The sequence below is a fragment of the Lagenorhynchus albirostris genome, chromosome 17 (genome assembly GCF_949774975.1).
Source record: "Lagenorhynchus albirostris chromosome 17, mLagAlb1.1, whole genome shotgun sequence".
Classification (NCBI taxonomy): domain Eukaryota; kingdom Metazoa; phylum Chordata; class Mammalia; order Artiodactyla; family Delphinidae; genus Lagenorhynchus; species Lagenorhynchus albirostris.
This window is the reverse complement of record NC_083111.1, coordinates 49,747,791-49,769,058: the sequence shown is the minus strand read 5'-3', so window position 1 is coordinate 49,769,058 and position 21,268 is coordinate 49,747,791. Positions and strand designations below refer to the sequence as shown.

Sequence of the window (21,268 nt, the reverse complement as noted above, 5' to 3'; positions counted from 1 at the left end):
TCATTTCACCTCAAAAGGCTCATCTGTTAAACAGGGAAATAGTATTTAGCTCAAAGCGGTGTTGTGGAGGACGAAGTAAAGTAAGGCATGTGAAGCATTTGGCCCAGTACTGACTTGATTCAAGTACTCAATAAACCTTAGCTCCCGCTGCTGGTATTGTTATTCAGGGCTATTATTTCCTCGTTCTGCCTGGGAGGTTCAGGGAAGACTGCCCTCTGGAGTTGTGCAGTGGCCAGCTTTCTCTCTCTGGTCCTACAGAGACCACTTCCGGCTGCCAGAGAGAAAGGTGTTGTCCCTGCTCATGACCGAAAGGTCCCACCGAGCTTCATCCCCCAATGACCTACATCTGGATTTACACTCTGTGCTCGCCACCCTTTCCAAGCACGTCCCCTCTGCCTCAGTGGAGGGACCAGAAATAAAAGAGCCCCAAATCTAGAAGGCAAGTCCTTCTTGGTCTCCAGTCCACTTATCTAGACCTGAGAAGAGTTTAACTCTAGGACTATGCCAGGCACTCTGTGGATGGGCGTCTTGTCCCTGTTCACAGAATCACAAGACTTTTAAAAGTGCAAAGGCTGGGTCTTACAAGCTCTTGTCAACTTAGCTCCTCGTTTTTCAGTTGAGATAAGAGGCCCTAAGAGTAAGTGCCTTGCCCGGACTCACAGCAGAAGTTTTGCATCAGAGCCGGGATTAGACTCCTAATTCCCATCCATGCTGCCTACCCGCCTCTTCTATTGCTGATTCAGGTATAACCTCATCCCAGCGAGGGCCAGAGGACTGGGCCTGCCCACGGCCCCCAGCTGGGGCGTATTGGAGACGCCCGGCCCTGCCGCCTCTCTCCTTGCTCCCTCTGGCTCACACACCCTCGTTGTCTGCTCTTTCTGCCTCACGGACAGCTTTTCCTCCAGGGGAAACAATACCCTGAAATCCCCTCATAGCCACAGGGGCCTAGAGTAGGAGTAGGGGTGTGTTTGGAGAGTAGGGAAAGCAAACTCAGTGACTCCAGGGCTGCGGAGGACTTAAATACACCTGGGCCTGGTGGATTTGTTTCCCCAAAACCCTGAGCCGCTCAGTGAAGGAAGTTACCCTTTTCTGCTCTGCCTTTCTATCCCTTTACACCATCAGTCAGGGCTGGGAAGGCCTTCCTTTCGAATTGCTCTCACCTACACTTCAAAGTAGGTATGTTTCTGTGGGTTAAGCTTTCACAACCTTTGTAGGCCTCCTTTAAAAGGAGTCCTCTAGGGCTTCCCTGATGGCTCAGTGGTTGAGAGCCCGCCTGCCGATGCAGGGGACACGGGTTCATGCCCCAGTCCGGGAAGATCCTACATGCCGCAGAGCGGCTGGGCCCGTGAGCCATGGCTGCTGAGCCTGCGCGTCCGGAGCCTGTGCTCCGCAACGGGAGAGGCCACAGTAGTGAGAGGCCCTCGTACCGGAAAAAAAAAAAAAAAAAGAGTCCTCTAAGGAGTAATGGGTCCTCAGACACACTTTGGTATGTTAGTCAATCAAACTGATTCTTTCTCCAGCAAGAAGAAGGCAAAACAGCAGGAGTCTTGCTTCCTGCCTCCAGTGCCAAGATCATCGTGTCTGGGATTACTTGTTTCACGCCCACTGAGGGCGCGTGTGTCTAGGTACAGAGGTGGCTGAGTAGGGCAGAGTAAAGGGAGGTGAGGGGTTTCTGAGGACAAGCTTCCCCTCTGAGCACGTTTGCTCGCCTCCCACCCGGCAAGCTGGTGGATGACATCCGGCATCTAGACATGCCTGGCGTCTGGACAGTGGTGGCCAGAGAGGGGGAAGACACCTTCTGCGAAGCTGGCTTTTCTCCTTAAACTTACCCAACACTCTCTTCTGTGCGGTCAGTGAATCTCGATGAGCTATTTCCTCCTGCTTCAGTGACATTCTACAAATCCCCTTTTCTGATCAAGTTTGAGTTAAACGTGGAGAGTTTACGCTGCATTGTGTTACAGGGCTTTTTGTGATATAAAGTGTCTGAGATTAAAAAATCCTTTGAAATCATCATCTGAGCTTCAGAAAGGATGTCACAGCCACCCTGAGACCCAATCTTACTTTCCTAGAGGGCTGTTATGTGTGGAGCTCGGCGGAGTTGCATATGTATTAGTATTCTTTTCACCTTTACGCAAAGGTCTTTTGACAATAATTGCATAACCTTCTTGGGCTTCTTGTTCCTGGCTTGACAGCCAAATCTATGGCACTTTATTGATGTTTCCTAATTTTTAATCATTTTGAGGTTTGTGTGATCTGAGACTTGAGGAAATTTGATAATAATAACACCTTGCATTCCACTATTAAAAATGTCATCTCTCCGAGGTCACATGTGACCACCTACTCCCCAAACTCGAAGTACCTTCCCATCCTCTGTCAGTTGACGGTTGAAAATGACAAAAGAACCAAAGTAAACCAGCTGAAGCAAACACTGGAGAGTCTGAAAGAGGGGACATCAGGCATGGTTGGTTTCAGGAGCACCAACGGTGTCATGAGAACGCAGTCCCTCTCCATCTCTCCTTCCTGTTCTCTGTGTTGGCTCTGTTCACAGGACTATTCCCTTGTTGTCTTTTACTCCCTCCAGGATTCAAGTCCAGCAGGAAAGAGAAAGCTCTTCATCTGCCCAACCTAACACAAGTTAGCATCAGCTCTCACTGAGCACGGTTAGTCTTCTTGGGACCCGTGTCATCCCTGAACACATCACCGTGGCCGTGAGGACTTCCTGCTGTGACTGGCAGTGCTTAGATAAGCAGATCAGCCCCAGAGCCAGAGGTCCCATCAGTTCCACCGAGGTGAATGTTCTGAGAATGCATGGGGAGGATTTCCTGCCAGAGAAACTCCAGTGACTGTTGGCAGAATAAGGATGAGAATAGACGATGGAACAGCACACGTCCACCACACTCCCCACCCTTCTTATGGCATTCGATCTTGGTGCTCCTGAAACCCCGCACTGCTGTCGTCCCTCACACAGGGCTCCCCGAGCTCCCTTCTCTCTCACTGCTCTGTCTACTCTTCATCCTTCTCCCCTGGGAGGAAAGGGGTGGTCCACAACTGTCCAACCCTATCCCCTCAGCTTAACCACGTGGAGGTCACACTCAACTTGCCATCACCTTCTCTGTGCCTTTATCCAGCCTGTTCCCTCGCCCAGAACATCATCCCTCTTCCCAGCCCTTATCTCTCCATGTCCATGTCCTCTGTGTCCTAGTTCAAATACCTCTTTGTGAATCTTCCATATCTAATTTCCTTCAAGGCAGAAATAAACTCCCCCTTTCTTCTAAACTCGTATCTTTAGCCTCTCTCGAAGGCAGAATTTTCTGGTTTATATATATTGTTATCCATTGAAATATGTATGTGTGTCACTGTTGGCTCTTAGCTCCTTGAGGACGAGAATGTCATTTATCTTTGCTCCTCGCACAGTTAAGAATATTTAAAAGGAAATCCAGATGAAGTGGTTCTTCGGGGCGTGGGTGTTTTCATTGTTGCTGGTGGTGTCTGTCTGTCTGTCTCCCTCCCTTCCTCTCTCTCTCTGCCTGTCTCTCTGCGTTTTGGTACAGACACACTCTTTATAAAGGGAAGAAAGGTAGATTTTTTCCCCAAAGTGCCTTTTCTTAGAAAGGAAAACAAACGTCCCTCGTCTTTAAAACTACCTCCAAGACTTTTCCCTTCCAATGACTGGAAGGGAAAAATCTCGGTGTACATCTAGGGTCTGGACGTACACCTGGATTCAGGGCGGCAGAACTTTCAGGTCGGAAGCCCGCTGACCTCGGGGTCCGCCGCAGCCTTTCGCGCAGGCCCACCCCCCTGGGGGTGGAGCCTCTCCTCCCCCGCCCCCTCGCAGAGGGTCCTTGATAAACCCGGAGCCCGGCCTGGGCGCCCTCCCCGTGCCCCCGGAAGGAGGGCGGCCCGCAGCGCGTGCGACGCTCGCCATGGCGGCGCCGTCGCGGCTCCTGATACGCGGGGGGCGCGTGGTCAACGACGACTCCTCGCAGGTGGCCGACGTGCTGGTGGAGGACGGCGTGGTGCGGGCGCTGGGGCGCGACCTGCTGCCGCCCGGGGACGCGCCGGCCGGGCTGCGGGTCCTAGACGCCGCCGGCAAGCTGGTCTTGCCCGGCGGCATCGACACGCACACGCACATGCAGTTCCCCTTCATGGGCTCGCGGTCCGTGGACGACTTCTACCAGGGCACCAAGGTACACGCCTCGCCGCGCCCTGCACGCCGGGACGCCCGCCGAGCCCTCGGCCGCCTCTGAGGCTGCGCCCCCGGGGCCTGGCTGGGCGGGCTCGCGCCGCGCGGGGGTTTGAGGGGGCGGGAGCGAACCGCGGAGGGTCAAGGCGCCCACGCCGAGCTTCCTTCTTCTAGGTGGCCCTCCTCGGTGGCATCAGCCCGGCTTTCGACAAGCCGGGCGCCCCCTGCTCTCTTTGGGTAATTGGCAGGTTTATGGCAGCCTATTCCCGCACCCTCGTTTCTCTGCACCCCTCCCCCAGAACCTCTCTTTTTCACTGGGTGTTCTGTGGAAGTCCACAAGGCCTCCATAAAATCGATAGACTCTTTTAAGTCGACACTCCCCGCCGTTTGTCCCCATCATCCATCCCCAGCCCAAACCGAGTGAAAAATCCACTCACCTAGAAGTTACTGCCGTCACTCAAACGTTGGCAGTGCGCGGAGGGTGATAGTGATGAGCCCATGCGTCCACGGTCTTTGCCTCCACCCCCCAGCCGAAAAAGTACGACGTGGACAAGGGTTTCCAAGAGAGCTGTTGCAGAAATGGTCTCCCAGCACTCACACTTGACCTGTCCCCACCACTTCTCCGACGTGCTTGCCCCAGGGACATTAAACACATACCCTGATTCTTGCTGTTTAAGCACCTGCATCTTTACTGATGGTGTAGGAGGATCAGATCACAGGTCCCCAGGTGAGGGAGGCTTGGGTTTCTCTAGACGCAAAGGCCTAGAGGCTCAGTCTATGAACAGAACCTTAAACGGATCTTCAGAGCTCCCGAAACCAAAGGAGATGCACAGGGCAGCCTTACAGGAACATAAAGTTAAAACTGCCCGCAGCACTTTGGCTGGAGCCAAACCTACACCCTCCTTGAGGCTTGCGATTGGGGATGTGGTGGGAGAAACGGCTCCTTGCAAAGTGGAAGTATCGATATCCTTAAGGTCTAAGCTGTCACTCACGGATGCGCGGGTTTTTCCTGGTGGGCCACGCCCTGGTGTGTGTGGAACAGATCGGTCTGTTTAGTGCAGGTACAGGCTGCAAACACTTTCAGAGCAGTTTTGAGGATATATCCGTTACCCAACCTATTTCTAACAGTTTCACTCTCCCTACACCTCTCTCCCTCCACGTTCCCCCGTCCTCTAGGATAGACCAGAATGTTTCACACAAAAAAGAACCATCTGACCCAGAGAGAGGGGTCTGGGGCAGGCTGCTGGCGCCAATATTTGCAAAGCGTCCTCCTAGTTACTAATTATCAACCTTTACCATCAGGACAATGGTCAAAGTCGTTTGTACGAAGGATCGTTATCTGTTGTGAAGAGTATTCATTTTTCTCTCTTGCTAAAACGTGAAATTTGCTAAATTTCAGTGAATTTATGTTGACATTTAAAATACGTTTTTTAGATATCCAAGCTATACACGATTATAGACAATTGGAAGAAAATAATAAGAAAGCAGAAAGAGGAAAAGTATTACCCAGAATCTCCCAGTCAGTGACAACCAGTGTTTTGGTGTATTGTCTTTATGGTTTTCATATGCTTTATTTTACATAATTGAGGTTGTATTGTGCATGTGTGTATGAATGTGTGTACCTGTATTATAAAGGTTTTGTAACCTGTTGTATTCAGTTATAGTACATGCACTTTCTGTTATCACAGACTCATCATTCACTAAGTGCATTGCTGATGGCAGGGGACCTGCTGCTGTGGCTGACCATCGGTCACCAGGCCCACTAGCGTTATTCCCCCTCATTGTTTCCCTTTCTCTGATCAGGGTTCCAGACCAGAAACAGCCAAGAAGCGGGGTTAGAGTGTTGCCAGGGCAGGACATTGCTTCTCATTCTCAAGCTTATCTGTGCGTGCCCCAAGACCCTGGGAGGTGGTTCTTAGTTTTCTATCTGTTCTCGGCCATTCTGGGATTCCAGTGTGGAGAGATTTACGATTCCATACTTAGAAGGCAGGCTTTTGTAGCATATCTTTCATCTGAAAGAACTTACCAGTTGATTCTCTAGGCGTTTCTGTACTTAAAGGTTGTCAAAACATTAAAGGAAAACATGTTTTTCATGAGCTTAGGATCACAAGCAGAAAATGATATGGTCCGAGATAAGGTCAAAGATTTAGCAAAGACTAAATTCACGTGGAACATTAAACAGTACTCACAAAAGGGCAAAGTTGCAAAAGTCTGCTGCAGAATTGGTTGGTTGAATCCCAGGACATCCCCATCCCACAAACAGATGAGGCTCCGTAAAATGGAACCAGCCAGGTAAATACAGATAGAGATGAGCATTAAAGTATTGGCCTGAAAGAAGGGCATTGTGGAGTTATTTTGTCCTCTTTTCTAGAGTCTTCACGATAATTCCCAAGGCAATGCTGATGGAGTTTCTGGTTTGGGGAAACAGGGACACAGAAGTCTTTTGTAAATGCTCCTCATATTATACACCAAACTTGAAAAGCATCTTATGAATACTGTTGAGTAACATTTACTTTATCAAGTCCGTGCTGTGTACTAGACACTGTGCTAAGCTGTGCATTGTCTTCCAACAATCCCAGGTGCCATTGTCTACTCTTTGCAGTTGAAGAAACTGAAACTTAAGTCACTTGCCCAAGGTCGCACACCTGGTAAGTGGCAGAGTGGCTCTTCAAATTCAGGACTGCCTGCCATCCCTAGAGCTCTTACCTACTAGGTTCTCTTCCTTTCTGAAATGATGATTGAAAAAAAGTCTAATGTTTAGATTCGTCAGAATGGCAGTAGGTAGATGAAAAAGCTGTGAATGTAAGGTGTGTGTTACTGTGAGATGTCTTTTGTCAAAGACAGAGCACAGTTATCTTTCAGAAATACACTAGCCCTTCTTTACCTTCCCAACACTGTAGGCAGTTAAGTTTGTCAAAATAAATACACATCTCACCGTGTGGGTTTGTGAGACATTTATACATGCATTTATAGCCACATCATCCCTAAGGCTACAGAAATGGGTACCTTAAGTACAGAAAGCTATAAAGTAAGAACGATATATCATGCTTTCAGGAGATGGGCCCCAAAAGGTTAGACCAACAGCTGTGTGCTTCCTGCAAGCATAATGCTAATCATTTATAATGTCTGACAAACAGAAGGGATACTGTTTGTGGTGTTCTATGTATTGATCACTAGATTGTGATGGACCCCAGTTTTAAAAATGAAATATAGGTCAACCAAAGGTTACATATTTTGGAAATCTAATTCATGTCAGAGGTAGGTTTAAAGCTTATAATTGATTTATTAATTACAGGTAAAAGCTTTCCATCTGATGTAAGTAATGGAAATAGCATTCTGCTTTAAAGAAATCATATTTCATTTTGTTGGTCTAGACTAGATGTACAGTGGTCTTCCAGTAATTCAGTATCCGTCGTGAAAGACAATGGGATTTTTTTATTCAAATGGGTATTGAAAATGAGATAAATTTGAAGGAAATATGACTTTGCTTTTACTACATCCTGTGATAAGAGAATGAATTAAAAGAACTTGGCCAGTCTTCAAATATATGTATTTGTATTCAGACATAGATACAGCTTGGAGTGGGTGGACTCACATTAAAAACCTGACAGCATCAGTAGCTGGCAAAAGGATCTTTTTTTTTTTTTTTTAATTGAGAAAATGCAGAACACTTTTTTTGTGAAGGACAAAAAGTCCTCAAAATTATCGAGAGAGAAGATTATACTTTGCTCTGGAACATTTTGGTAAAATGCCATGGAGGTGATTACTTACAATAAGTCAGTGGAAGGTATATGATTAAGCACATATTTAAGGTTGTATTTATAGAGCTTCCTCACCTGGTAGAAGAGCTGTGATTCAGAGAGCTTGGTTACAAACCAAATCCCTTTTTCTGTTTCTTGCTGGAGCTCCAGGATGGTTTTCAGAAGCTGTGCTTGCTGACTGCATGACCTTGGGCAAGTCACTTCCTCTACTGGTGTTGTCAGCATTTCCATATCTGTAAAACAAGGCAATAGTTAGAACATCTCGGATTAAATTTTTTTTTTTAAGTAATGAAAAATACATATATTTATCATTCAGGAAAATGCTGGAGCATTATATTCACTTATACATAGTTGAATGAAGACACTGCTTTTTTTTTTTTAAAAAAGGAAAATACAGAAGAGTATAAAGAAAAATAATATCTAAATCATCTATAATTTCAACATTTTCCTTTCAGATTTTTCTTTTTGGGGGCACGTATAAACATTTTTCCTTCTACTAAATGGTGCATACACTTTGGAATCAGCCTTGTTCGTTAAACCTTTCACCCACGGCCTTCACTGCTGCCAGAGAACGTGATTTCTGTGGCCTGTTGACTTCTCCGAGTCTGAGTCCCAGATCTTTCTCTCTGGTCTTGTATCTCTTCCGCGTCAGGCTTCCATTTCTGCCCATCTGACAATGAATGTCCCACAGGCGCCTCAAACTTCAAGTGCCCAAGTTTATCCTTCTCTTCAAGTGCTCGACCCATTTTTCATCCTCTGTTTCCCCAACTGTTAACAGCTCCACTCTCATCTTGTTCGTGTTAGACATTTTGGTGGCTTCCAGCTTTTTTGGCTTGCGCATAACAATGTTGTGACGTAATTTATCACTCAGATTCCTCATGATTGACGTAGAAATCACCTCTCAGGGTGAAATGCCTGGGCCAGTGAGTGTTAGATCCATCCTAAAGGAGTCTAACACGTACATCCAGATTGCCCTTCAATTTATGCCCCCCTCCCAGCAATACATCCTAATTCCCATCTCACTGCGTCCTAGCTAATTGTGGATATTTACTTTTTAAAAATCTATGCAAATTTAGTAGGAAAAACATAGAATTTCTTAATGTTTTTAAACAAGCATTTCTTTAATTGCTTGTAAGGCTGAGCTTTGAACATTCTTGTGTTAATAAGTTCCATGTTCCAGCTGTAAGAGTGTATAATTCTGTGATTTCCTTCAGTGGCTATTTACTGATTACAAAGTTACTCTTTGCACTAATCAGAGGAAGAAAATAAAACCATCTCAAAGATTAATTTGAAACCATTTGATATTAAATAGGGCTTTGGCCCTATTGAAGGTATTGTGTGTTAGGAATCCTTTCACTGAATTTTACAGAATCTGGGACTTGCCTTCTTTCAGTTTTCATACTTGAGTTTTGCATGCTTTCCACTTCCACTGCTTGTTTTCTCCCTCATTTATCTGGACTGCATGCCTTCAGTGTCTGACAGAGGTAGTCAGGATTCAAGGTTTCCTTGACGTTGCTGTCGGGAAAGAAAAATTTTTCCTCTAACCTCTTAATGTTTAGTTTTTGGGGGCCCACAAATTAAACTGACAAAAGACAGATTCACAAGAGGAAAGATAGATTTTTAAAATTCATGTACATTCAGTGCAAGTTCACAGAAAAATGTGCTTCAAGGAGGCGGTTAGAATTTGGGACTTCTATATCACCTTAACAAGGGAAGGGGAGGGGAAGAAGGGCACCTATGGAAAAACAAATGACTTTTAGGAAAGACCAGTGGGTTCTTAGGGGAATAGCTGGAGATACGATAGTTCATGACGAGGTCTATTTAGGTGCAGTGCAGGCTTCTAGTCTCAGGTGGTAAGAGTCATCTTCCTGGAGAGGCATTTATGACAATTCAGTTCTTTTGAAAAGCTCTGCTTTTAGGCAGGTAAGGGAGTTCAGGAAAAAAAGCCTATTCTCAAATGCCTGCTGCTCAAAATGATTTTTATGCCACAGTGGCACATTCTGGACCTTGTCACTGCCGTCTAATATGGAATAACCTTAAGCCAAGGAATTTTCAAGTTGATAGTTACGTTCCATGAATTCAGTCAACAAATCGTTCTTGGAAACCCACTGCGTGCCAGGCATTATGGTTGGGGTTATAGAGATGCAAACTGTGGTCTTTGCTCGCAATGGCAGACAGACTGGAGGTATATGGGGTTCTAATTTATCTTGGCTTTAATAATAAATTATATACAGTGGACTTTTGGACTTGTAGACTTAACTTGGACAATTTGTGACTATTTTTGAGTAAACAGGTTTTGACCTGGCGTTTTCCCTTGTGCTTGGTCACCATTCCTAATTGCTGGCATCACTGGGCTGCATTTCCAATAAGTGAGCCTCTGCCACTCCCCAGAGCCTTCTCCTCAACACCATCTTGTGCTTTTATTCAGATGTCACGTAACAGTTGAGGGAGGACACTGCAATTTTTCTGTTATGTTTCATTGCATCTAATAGAGGAATTTCACGTTATAGTGATAGTCATGAGTTCCTGAGCCCTGAGGATCTGTTCACACGTAAAAGCTTAAAATAAAACAAACCATAGTCTTTTCTTAAAAACAGGAAACTATTGGAGGCATAGATACAGAAATAGACTGTAATTCTGTTTTGTTAAAAGTCCTGGTTAACGCTGATTAGGTAATGGGCTTGGGACAAAACTGAGCGTTCAGCTTTCAAGTGTGCTCAGAGTCTACATTCTACAGTAACATTTTCATAGAAGGATTTCAGAAACCACACAGCCAGATGAAAGTTCCCTAGACCATGCCAGTGTGCAGCCACGGTTAAGAGTCACTGGACTAGGTAGAGAGGGGACAGGGAGAGAAGAGTATGGGTGACTTGGCTCTCTGAGGTGGAAAGGAACTCAGATCGTGCAGGGCTTTATGGGCTGTGTAATAATTGTTTTCTTCATCCTGAGAGCAGAGGGAAGTCAATAACAGATTGGAAGTGGCCCAGACTAGCTGGTCTAGTCTAGTCAGAAGATGAGGGTGGCACAGGGCAACGGAGGTGCAGATGCAGGAAGTATGGAGACTCAGGGAGTATGCAGGGGAGGGGATAGGTTGCTGATGGATTGGATTTGGGGATGTAGGGAAGGGAACAGGTAGACGTCAAGGGTGCCTCTTGAGTCTTGGTTTGCACAGTGGGATGGTTGACGGTGTGATTATTGTTTCACATTTGGGGAGGCAAGGAGTGTGGAGAGGCACTGTGGAGGACATCTTTACAAAGCTGGATATGCTTCTAGAGTTGGAACGTAAACTGGGATCATGAAGTTTGTTTTCATAAGTCTTAGTGACTATGAGAAATCTGAAAATTCAGCCACGTGTTTTTCTCCCTAAGGCTCAAATGTACTGTTGGATTTCTTTTTGTTTTATTTGGGTCGAGCAGGTCCTCTGATAAATTTTAGTGAAACAAAGTTACTTGTTCTAGGATGAGCTTAGAAATGAAAATTCAGTGACACCATAAAAGGAAAGAAAATCTTTGGGATGCCTTCAATAATGATTTACAACCTAATACAGTCTTAAATAAAATCTTGTGTTCTGTCATATTATGACCCCACTTTTGGGTTAAGAGTTTATCCCAATTTATGTTCTATCACGTTTCCACCTAAGACAGCACATGCTCTTTTCCTCTCAAGAGAAGGTTTTAGACAGATCGGAAGATTTTCAAGGGAGAACAGCCAAAGTAATTAGCCAAAAGAACTGATTTATGAGCCAAGATTAGAAAAGGCAAACGCATTTTGTTTGGCTGACTGACAAATAAAGGAGAAGTCAGTCAGCAATAAATACAAAGGAAACAATTAGGTTTTGTATAAGAATATGAAAGAAATTTTCACCCTTTACTGGTTCCCCCTCCCGTAAACTCTCTTCATTCTTCAGACGTTGACCCTGGTGAACATTTTGTGAAGTGAATCTAGAAGCATCTGATGTTAAAAGCAATTCAATGAATACTGAAAATATCCAAGGTGGGCTAGGAATGAGATGTTTGGATGAGTTGGTTTGCTGGGTAAAGTTAATTATCCCATGGCTAACAAGTGTGTGAAGGCCAAGAAGCACTAATATGGGCCTTTCCTTGTAATAACTCTTTTAGGGGCGCATTATTTCAATGGCAGTTGTCGCAGTGATGAACATCACGTGAGCTTAATAAAGTTGCGTCTCATTTGTGAATTTATAATTTGATGGGACTTGTTTTGTCTTGGTATGGCTTTGGGTTTCCTAAATGCTTGATTCATTTTACCAACCTATGCCTTTCTCCAAGTAATGATTCACTGATGACCCGGGGCAACAGGCTGGAAGTCAGATCACACTAAGTGGAAGATCGGATAAGGGGGAATGGCCTGCCTAGGGTTGAGGCCCAGAGTAGGCTGAATGTAAGAGCTCCTGCTCAAAGCTGTGTCCTCCTCCATGTTCCCAGTGAGAATTCACCAGCTGTGTGACCCTGGAGAGTCATTTGACCTCTCTGAGCCTCAGTATCCTCAACTGTAGAATAAGAAAAGCAATTTCTACCTCTCGGGACCATAGCAAGGCTTCATTCAATGAGCTAATGTGTGTAAGATGCTTAACCCAGGACTGGGCATTTGAACAAGCTCTTCTTTCAAGAGGCAGATGCTTCCCGGGAGGGGCAGGTCTCCTTCACAAACCTCCTGGCGTCCCCTCTAATTGGGATTACAGAACTGCAGCTCTGGCACGTGGCTCCCTGATCCAGTGGAAAGAAGGGAACATTTCAGACCTTGAAATAATAGTCAGGGGTTTGAGATAACTTTGGGCAGCCAAGGGACCCTGGGTAACCAGAGAGAACCAAAGAGGCAGGAGGAAGAAAGAGGTTCAAAGGAGGCTGGGGCGCCGACAGTGCCCGGCCCCTGTTTGCCAGGTCCCAGGGTAGCAGCCAGGATCCCTGCGGCAGGTGGATGGATAAAGCCCCAGGGGTTTGGAAGAAGACAGGTTCCGTTATCAATCCACTGCCTAGGATTGGCCCAGGCTGTCCTGTCCCAGGCACTATAGTTTTTCTAGATCTGTTCCCGTTTTGAGGGTGAGAAGAAGGAGGAAATTAGGGAGGAGAAACAGAACGAGAAGAAACCAAAGAAGACGAGTGGCTGCTCCTTTTCTGTTCCTTAGGGAGACAGAGCATCTGGGATAAATCCTTATTTATGGGCTTTTAAATGATAGCCCCAGGAATTTCAATTTGCTGTAGTTAAAAAAAAAAAAAAAAGTGGCCATTTGACCATCACATCTTCAGTCTCATAGGAGGCCCATCGAAGTTGAGCTACTTAATTTATATGGCATGTACATGCATACCTGGATTTGTATCACATATATGTAAACTATTTTTTCTTCTTTTGAAAGTTAGGCTTTGTTATAGAAAATGTAGCAACTATCGAAGAGAAAATGTAACTAGAGGAAAATTAAAAGGATCTGTAGTCACTCCACCCAGACACAGCCAGTGGCTCAGACCTGTTTTGTTTTCTTGCTAAGGGTTGGTATGTTCTGGAGCATGTCGCCGTGGCTTCTCTCTCTCTGGTTATTTCCCCTGACCTTGGGACCCCTCTGGCATCCTCTGCAAGGTGACTGCCACGTCCTTCTCCTGCGTTTGAGTGTTCGTCAGCATCAGGGCTGCGTTTCTCTGTCTGTAAACACACAGAGTGGACATGTGCCCGAGCACCTCGTGCTCAGGGTGTCCACGGAATTCATGCTCCCTCCAAAGACCAGATCGGCTGCCCTCCTCTGGCCCCTCATCTGCCACCTCTCAGTCACTGCAGTCAAAATCAGCTCCTGGACTCCCGTCACCCCCGCAGACAGCCAGCCACTGCCTTGCCTTCTTCTGGGAACCATTGCTTCACACATCCCAGTCATCTGTTTTTAAAGTACAGTTGGTTTACGGTAGTACGTTGGTTTCAGGTGTACAGCACAGTGAGTCAGTGTTTTTGCAGATTTTACTCCATTATGGGCTATTACAAGATAATGGGTATAATTCCCTGGGCTGTACAGTGTATCCTTGTTGCTTATCTGTTCTATACATAGTTGTTTGTATCTCTTAATCCCATACTTCTAATTTGTCCCTCCCCATCTTCCTTCTCTCCTTTGATAACCACAAGTTTGTGTTCTCTACCTGTGAGTCTGTTTCTCTTTTGCGTGTACATTCTGCCCTTTACCACTCTTCTGCTGATGCTTCCTCACGGACCCTTTTCTCAGAGTTTCCCCCCTGCTGTCAACTGTTACTGAAAGCACTGGCTCTGGAGCCCAATGACCTGGGTCCAGTCTTGCCTTTGTTGTTCTCTAGCTGTGAGAGGTGGGGAGTTACTTCACGGTGCTGTTCTCAGTTTCCTCAACTCTAAAAAGGAGTTAACAGTGCAACCTGCTGCAGAGCTCATGAGATGGTGAAAGCACTTAGAACATCAGTATAGTTCCTGACACATAATAAGCGCTCACTACAAGTTAGATACTATTACCCTTATTGGCAACTGCACATTTATGTCCTAATGCTAATTCAAATCCCAGCTTCCTCTGAATTCCCAGGAGTCTTTTCCTCTTCTAGGGAGCTTATCAATTTTAACTTCCCTTTAGCAATTCCTATATCACATTTACTATGGAAGTGTACTTGCTACCTATTAATACCATCTGATTATTTTATTATAGTTGTTTGTGCCTGTTTCTGTCTCCCCCTCTAGATGGTCTGATTATTTGTGTGTGTCTGATTATTAGTGTGTCACATGGTGGAGTGACCAGGTGAACCACTGGGGGGTCCAGTTTCTTCCATTTAGTCCCTTAGTCCTTGCTCTGTACAAGATCAAGAAATGGGCAGATCAAGAAATGGGCAGTGTCAAAACACAAGAAACTGGTGATGTTGGTTGCTTCCTGGAAGTCAGAATTGGAGGGAAGACTTTTCATTGCATTGTGTGTAACAGCCCACCCACTCCCTGTAATGGCTTACTTGGGTAGACAGTTTTTTGGTAATAATTTTATTAAGATGTAATTGATATACAATACCAGTTAGCCATTTAGAGTGTACAGTTTAACGTTCTTTCGTATGTTCACAGAGCTGTGCAACCATCACCACAATCAATTTTGGAACATTTTTATCTCCCCAGAAAGAAGCCCATACCCTTTAGATAGCACCCCAACTTTCCCCAAGCCCCCTGGCTCCAGGCAACCACTATTCTACTTACTGTCTCTATGGATTTATCTCTTCTGGACATTTCATATAAACGGAATCATATGATATGTGATCTTTTGTGACTGGATTCTTTCACTTAGCATCATGTTTTCAAGGTTCATCCAAGTTGTAGCAAGTGCATCAGAACCTCATTCCTTTTTATGGCCATATAATACTCCATTGTATGAATATACCACATTTTGTTTATCCATTCGTCAGTAGATGGGCATTTGGGTTGTTTCCACTTTTTGATTATCATGGATAATGCTGCTCTGAATATTTGTGTACAAGTTTTTGTGTGGACATGTTTTCATTTCTTTTGGGTATATACTTAGGAGTGGAATTGATGGGTCATATGGTAACTATGAGGAACTGCCAAACTATTTTCCACAGTGGCTGCATCATTTTATTTATATTTCTACCAGCACTGTATTTAGTTTCCCCACATCCTGCATGTGATAGACATTAATATGGAAAGAATTGCTCTTTAAGCTTGATTTTCTAGTTCAGTAGACACTAAAAAAGTACTTTCTTCCGACACTTTAATTAACAGCACTCTTAGCAAAATGCCCTTCAGCCTCAAGGGGTACCTGTGAGAAGACATTTTAGAAGGAGGAAAGTGAGAAGGTTAATCTGCATTCAAATAAAAATATAGAGCCTAAGGAATTTTTTCTGGCATTGTCATTATACCAATAGGGATTTCTTAAGAAATGCAAATATGTATTGTTTTGCAATGCATAAGGCAATTGTTATCTAAAGATAAGGTACAGGATCCTGTATAAATAGTGAGATTTTTGAGAGCAAAAAGAGTTGGAGTGGGACCAAGTGACTTAAGGAAAAATAAAAATCCATTGCAGTAAGCAAGAACAAGGAGATAGAATGGAGCTAATGTAGCAGCTGGGACCTTGGGAGCACTCAGCATGTCTGGGGGGCCGTGAGTGGGGGGGAGGGTGACAGGGCTGCAGACCTGGGAGGGAAGCTGGTGGCACTCCCTTCTTTGTTGTAACATGACCATGCTTCTGGTGGTGAGATGAGTCAATGTATGAAAAGCGGGGAAATGCCTGATTCTAAAGCAGTGGTGCAAAGGCTCATCACTCCTTGTGGGCTGAAGCCTATGAAGCGCTTACCATGAGTCAAACACGGTATTAAGCACTTTATATACGTCACCCCAATTCAATCCTCCCAACAGCCCTATGGTTCAGGTACAATCACTGTCCTCACTTTACAGGTTAGGAATCAAAGGCACACAGAGGTTAAGAAATTGCTGTCTACACTCGCATGTTCATTGCAGCATTATTCACAATAGTCTAGATATAGATAAGTTAACGTGTCCATCTGTGAATGAGTGGATAAAGGAAATATGGTGTATGTCTACACTGGAATATTATCCAGAAAGAGGGAAGTCCTGCCATTTGTGACAAAGTGGATGGACCTTGAGGACATTGTGCTAAGTGAAGTAAGTCAGACAGAGAAACACAGATATTATATGATCTCACTTATATGTGGAATCTAAAAAAGCCAGACTCAGAGAAACCAAGAGTAGAATGGTGGTTGCCAGGGGCTGGGGCGCATGGGGGGAATGGGGAGCTGTTGATCAAAGGACACAGCCTTCCAGTTATAAGATGAATAAGTTCTGGGGATCAAATGTGCAGAATGTACAGAACAATACTGTACAAGGAAAGAAGGAAGGAACGACTTAAGGAAGGAAGGGAAGGAGGAAGGATGGAAGGAAGGGAGGAAGGAGGGAAGGAAGCGGTTAAGGAATTGCTCAGAGTACCATAGCTGACAAGTGCTGAATCTGAGCTGTGCCCTGGAACCAATAAGCCTCTTTGGTCGGCGCCCTTAACCAGTGCACTAGTATATCCCTGCCTATGTTTTTTTTTTTTTTTTTTCACCTACATTGTCTGAACACAGCAGTTAAAAACACATTTAACCATCTTTTAATCTTAGTTTAAATGAAATCAAAGTCAGTAATTAGTCAATGATTTAATAACTTAATAGTTTTTAATCCAGTTGTAATGTAACATAGTGTAATATGCCAGGGGAAATAGAAGCTTCGAGGCAGATCGTGCAAGACCTTGTAGATCATGTTAAAAAGATTCAATGCTATTCCAGGGGCAGTGAGAAGCATTCAGTTTTAAGTCTTGGAGTCAAGGGGTCACGTCTGTGCTTTGGAATTTCCCCCTAATTGCAAAAGGGGTTTGCATTGGAGGAAGTAAGAGCGAAACTGGGGACATAAAGATCAAGCTGAGGGGTGACATTAAGACCAGAGCATTGGAGATGGATTAGAGGGGACAGCTGAGAATTAAGGAAAGGTTAAGGAGTCACCAGTTGGTTGTGGGGAATGAGGGTCAGGTGGGAATCACGTGAGTCTCCCAGGATTCTGTGTGGAACACAGTGTAGTTAGAGATAGAGTTCACCGAGATTGATTCTAATGAAGTGGATTGTACAATGATGTTTTTTTGAGAAGAAAAATGTTTGAATCTTCTCCGTTTTTCCATTTTGGTTTTACTTTACAACCTTCACTGTTTTCTTTGGTCAAAGCCATTTTCATTTCACCAGACGTGTCATTCTTTTTGCAGAAGCAATTCCAGCTCTTTTAATACTTCAGACTTTAATTTATGGAACATCTATTCATGTCTCTCTAGATCTCTTAAACAGGCAGCATCTTTGTGCAATTTCCTGGACCCATCAAGTTTGCCCAAGTGCTTGAGAATGCCTGTTGTTCAAGGGGATAAATGACTCAGCTAGAAAACTGATGGCTAACCTGTTGAAACTCTTTTGTGATTGCAGGCTGCCCTGGCAGGCGGCACCACCATGATCATTGATTTTGCCATTCCTCACAAAGGCCACTCCCTCATCGAGGCCTTCGAGACCTGGCGAAGCTGGGCCGATCCCAAAGTCTGCTGTGACTACAGCCTTCATGTGGCGGTGACATGGTGGAGCGAGCAGGTGAACCACTGGGGGGGCCAGTTTCTTCCATTTAGTCCTTTAGTCCTTGTTCTGTGCAAAGGTCAAGGAACAGGCAATGTCAAAACGTAAGGAACTGGTGATGTTGGTGGCTTCCTGGAAGTCAGAGTTGGAGGGAAGACTTTTCACTGCATACTCTTTTGTACCGTTTGAATTTTAAATCATGTGAGGTATTATCAACTTAGAAAACTAAAAAAAAATTTAAGGCGTATGAAAGTGGTAGGATAAATCCCTTATACTCATTCACAAAAGACTTTCCTAATACTTAATTCATGAATTGTAAATACTTTAAATGTAATTTTTTTTAAGTACTGGACTTCTCAACTTAACAATACAGGACACTTTTAAGCAGTGTTTTCCCACAGATCGAAACTTTAGTTACAAATGTTTTTAATATCTGGGAAAAAACCAAGGAAGGGACAGACTGGGAATGTGTTCAAGGCCTTCTCCTAGCTGTGCACTAACCTGGTGCTCTGCTAACATCAACACCTGGTCAAGGCATTTCAAAACAGCTTACACAACCTTCCGTATCTGCTAATGATTTAGGTCATGGCAGAAATGATAACATGATTCAGACAGAAAAGACAGTTTTGAGAGACGTTAAAATATGTTTATTTTTTTTCCCGTGAAAACATGTATGTGTACTTTGGAAGGAACTTTGACTTGTGGTTTAAATCAATAGCATGTTTTTCCACATTGAACTTAATTCAGAACTCGTTTTGCCAGAAAGGGCTCATGGGATGACTTTATTTGAAGTTACCATGTAACTTATGTCCCTCCTTCCTCCCAAAATTTGGACTGTAGACACCAAGTTAATATAAAACAAGTAATCAGTCTTTAACAGATAGTTCAGCAAACGTAATAGCAAGGTTTATAGTCCAGAGAAAAAGTTAATTTTTCCCCAGAAACGCCATTCTAAATGAGGCATCTGATCTCTTTCGTGCTTTTAGGGTCTTCCTACCTTCCTACCTTCCTTCTTCCCTCCCTCCCTCCCGTCCTTCCTCTCTATCTCCCTTCCTCCTTTCCCTTCTCCCTTCCTCCTTTCCTCCCTCTCTTGTTTTATAAGATAGAGCAAAGGTGAAGATGTTTGCCCTTACCAGTGTTCCTCACACTTTAATATGCAAATGATTACCTGGTGAATATTGTTAAAACACAGATTATGTTCAGTAAGTGTATTACTTTGCTAGGGCTGCTGCAACAAAGAACTACAAACTGGGTGGCTGAAACAGCAGAAGTGTACTGTCTCACAGTTCCGGAGGCTAAAAGTCTGAGATCAAGGTGTTGGCAGTGTTGATTCCTTCCGAGGGCTGTAAGGAAGAATCTCTTTCATGCCTCTCACCAGCTTCTGGTGGTTTCCTGACAATCTCTGGTATTCTTTGATTTGAAGGAGCATCACCTGAATTTCTGCCATCATCTTTACATGATGTTCTCTGTGTGTGTGTGTGTGTGTCTGTGTCTAAATTTCCCCTTTTAACAAAGACGCCAATCTTATTGGATTATGGTCCACCCTGCTGACCTCATCTTAATTACATCTGCAATGCCCCTATTTCCAAATGTTGACCTGAAACAAACAGACTGCTGGGTATTTCTCCAGCAAAGATGGGTTTATTTGGGATCAGCAGAGAATTGCAGTTCAGGGTCTGAAGCTTGGCGAGCCACGTGCAAGTCCCCGCAGGGCAAGGGAAGGAGCAGGCTTTCCTCGAGGGGGAAAGGAAGCTGGGGGGGCTGTAGTAAACAAAGAGTCCGTGACGTTTCATTGGCTGAGTCCTTGCCAAGAAAGGAGTCTTTTTTTTTCCCTGTGTTGAGTCTTTTTTTTTTTCCCTGTGTTGACATGCAGGTGTGAGAGCTCCCCCTTCTGGTCTCCCGACATCCGCTTAATTAAGGTTTCTATTTATTAATTTTTTACACAAGCGAGGTCACATTTGGTACTGGGGGTTAGGACTTCAACATATGAATCTGGGGGGGACACAGTCAACCCATCGCAGTAGGTCTGGGGCAGGGCCTGAGATTCTGCATTTCTCACAAGCTCCCAGGTGATGCTGATGGTGCGAGAGCAATACAGTCTAGTGAGACTTACCCGTGGATACGGATGTGGATGGCAGGGATGTTTAACGAGGCCACCTTCAGAAAGGCTCTTCTACTCAGGGAGTAATAGGTATTTCATCTGAGCAATGCAGATCATAACCCCCTTTGGGAACCCCATCGTGTGAATATTCCAACAACGTTTAAAGCAATTTTTTTCTGACTATAAAAGTAATAGACTCATGGTAGAAAATATGAACTTATAAAGAAGCTTAAAAAAATGAGGCACACTATCGCAAGTCCGGCCCTTGCTGTCGTCGCTTAATGGATCTTGGAACCCATTCCATCATTTCAGTGATGCCATTCTCAGCATTTTGGTGTTTGCCGTTCCTTTTCATGCATTTATTCATCCAACAAAAAGCTACTGAGTGGCCACTATGGACCAGGCACTATTCTAGGATATAGCAATGGACAAACTGTACAAAGGCCCTGCTCTTACGGGGTGGAAATTCTAGAGGAGGAGGCAGGCCATCAACAAGTAACTATATTATATGCCAGGTGATAAAGCGCTATGGAGGAAAGTAAGGAAAATTAGTAAAGGAATAAATAGTGGTGGAAGTGAGTAACTTAACATGTGATATTGTCATTTTTAAAACTTTGCTGATTCAGTAGGGAAAAATTGCGTTGTTTTATTTTGTACTTTTTTTTTTAAATAAATTTATTTGTTTATTTATGGTTGCGTCGGGTCTTTGTTGCTACATGCGAGCTTTCTCTACTTCTGGTGAGCGGGGGCTACTCTTCATTGCTGTGTGTGGGCTTCTCATTGCAGTGGCTTCTCCTGTTGTGGAGCACAGACTCTAGGCACGTGGGCTTCAGTAGTTGTGGCTTGCAGGCTCAGTAGTTGTGGCTCGTGGGCTCTAGAGCACAGGCTCAGCAGTTGTGGCACACGGGCTTAGTTGCTCCGTGGCATGTGGGATCTTCCCGGATCAAACCCATGTCCCCCACATTGGCAGGTGGATTCCTAACCACTGTGCCACCAGGGAAGTCCCTATTTTATACTTTTTAATCAGTAGGAAAGTTAACATTTTTTCCATGTTTATTAGTCATTTGTATTTACTGTTTGAACTGTAACATTTTTTACCTAGAATGTTAGG

General features: G+C 44.5%; 1 protein-coding gene across 2 annotated transcripts in view; it reads left to right on the top strand.

Moving 5' to 3' along the window:
- The first annotated feature begins 3,923 nt into the window (after positions 1-3,923).
- The window catches only part of DPYS (dihydropyrimidinase), an 89,126-nt gene continuing 71,781 nt past the window's right edge, over positions 3,924-21,268 (top strand). For both annotated transcript variants that reach the window (XM_060127564.1, XM_060127563.1), the window contains exons 1-2: positions 3,924-4,187; positions 17,916-18,074. In XM_060127564.1, the coding sequence (XP_059983547.1) occupies positions 3,924-4,187; positions 17,916-18,074 (423 nt within the window). The remainder of the gene's footprint in view (positions 4,188-17,915; positions 18,075-21,268) is intronic.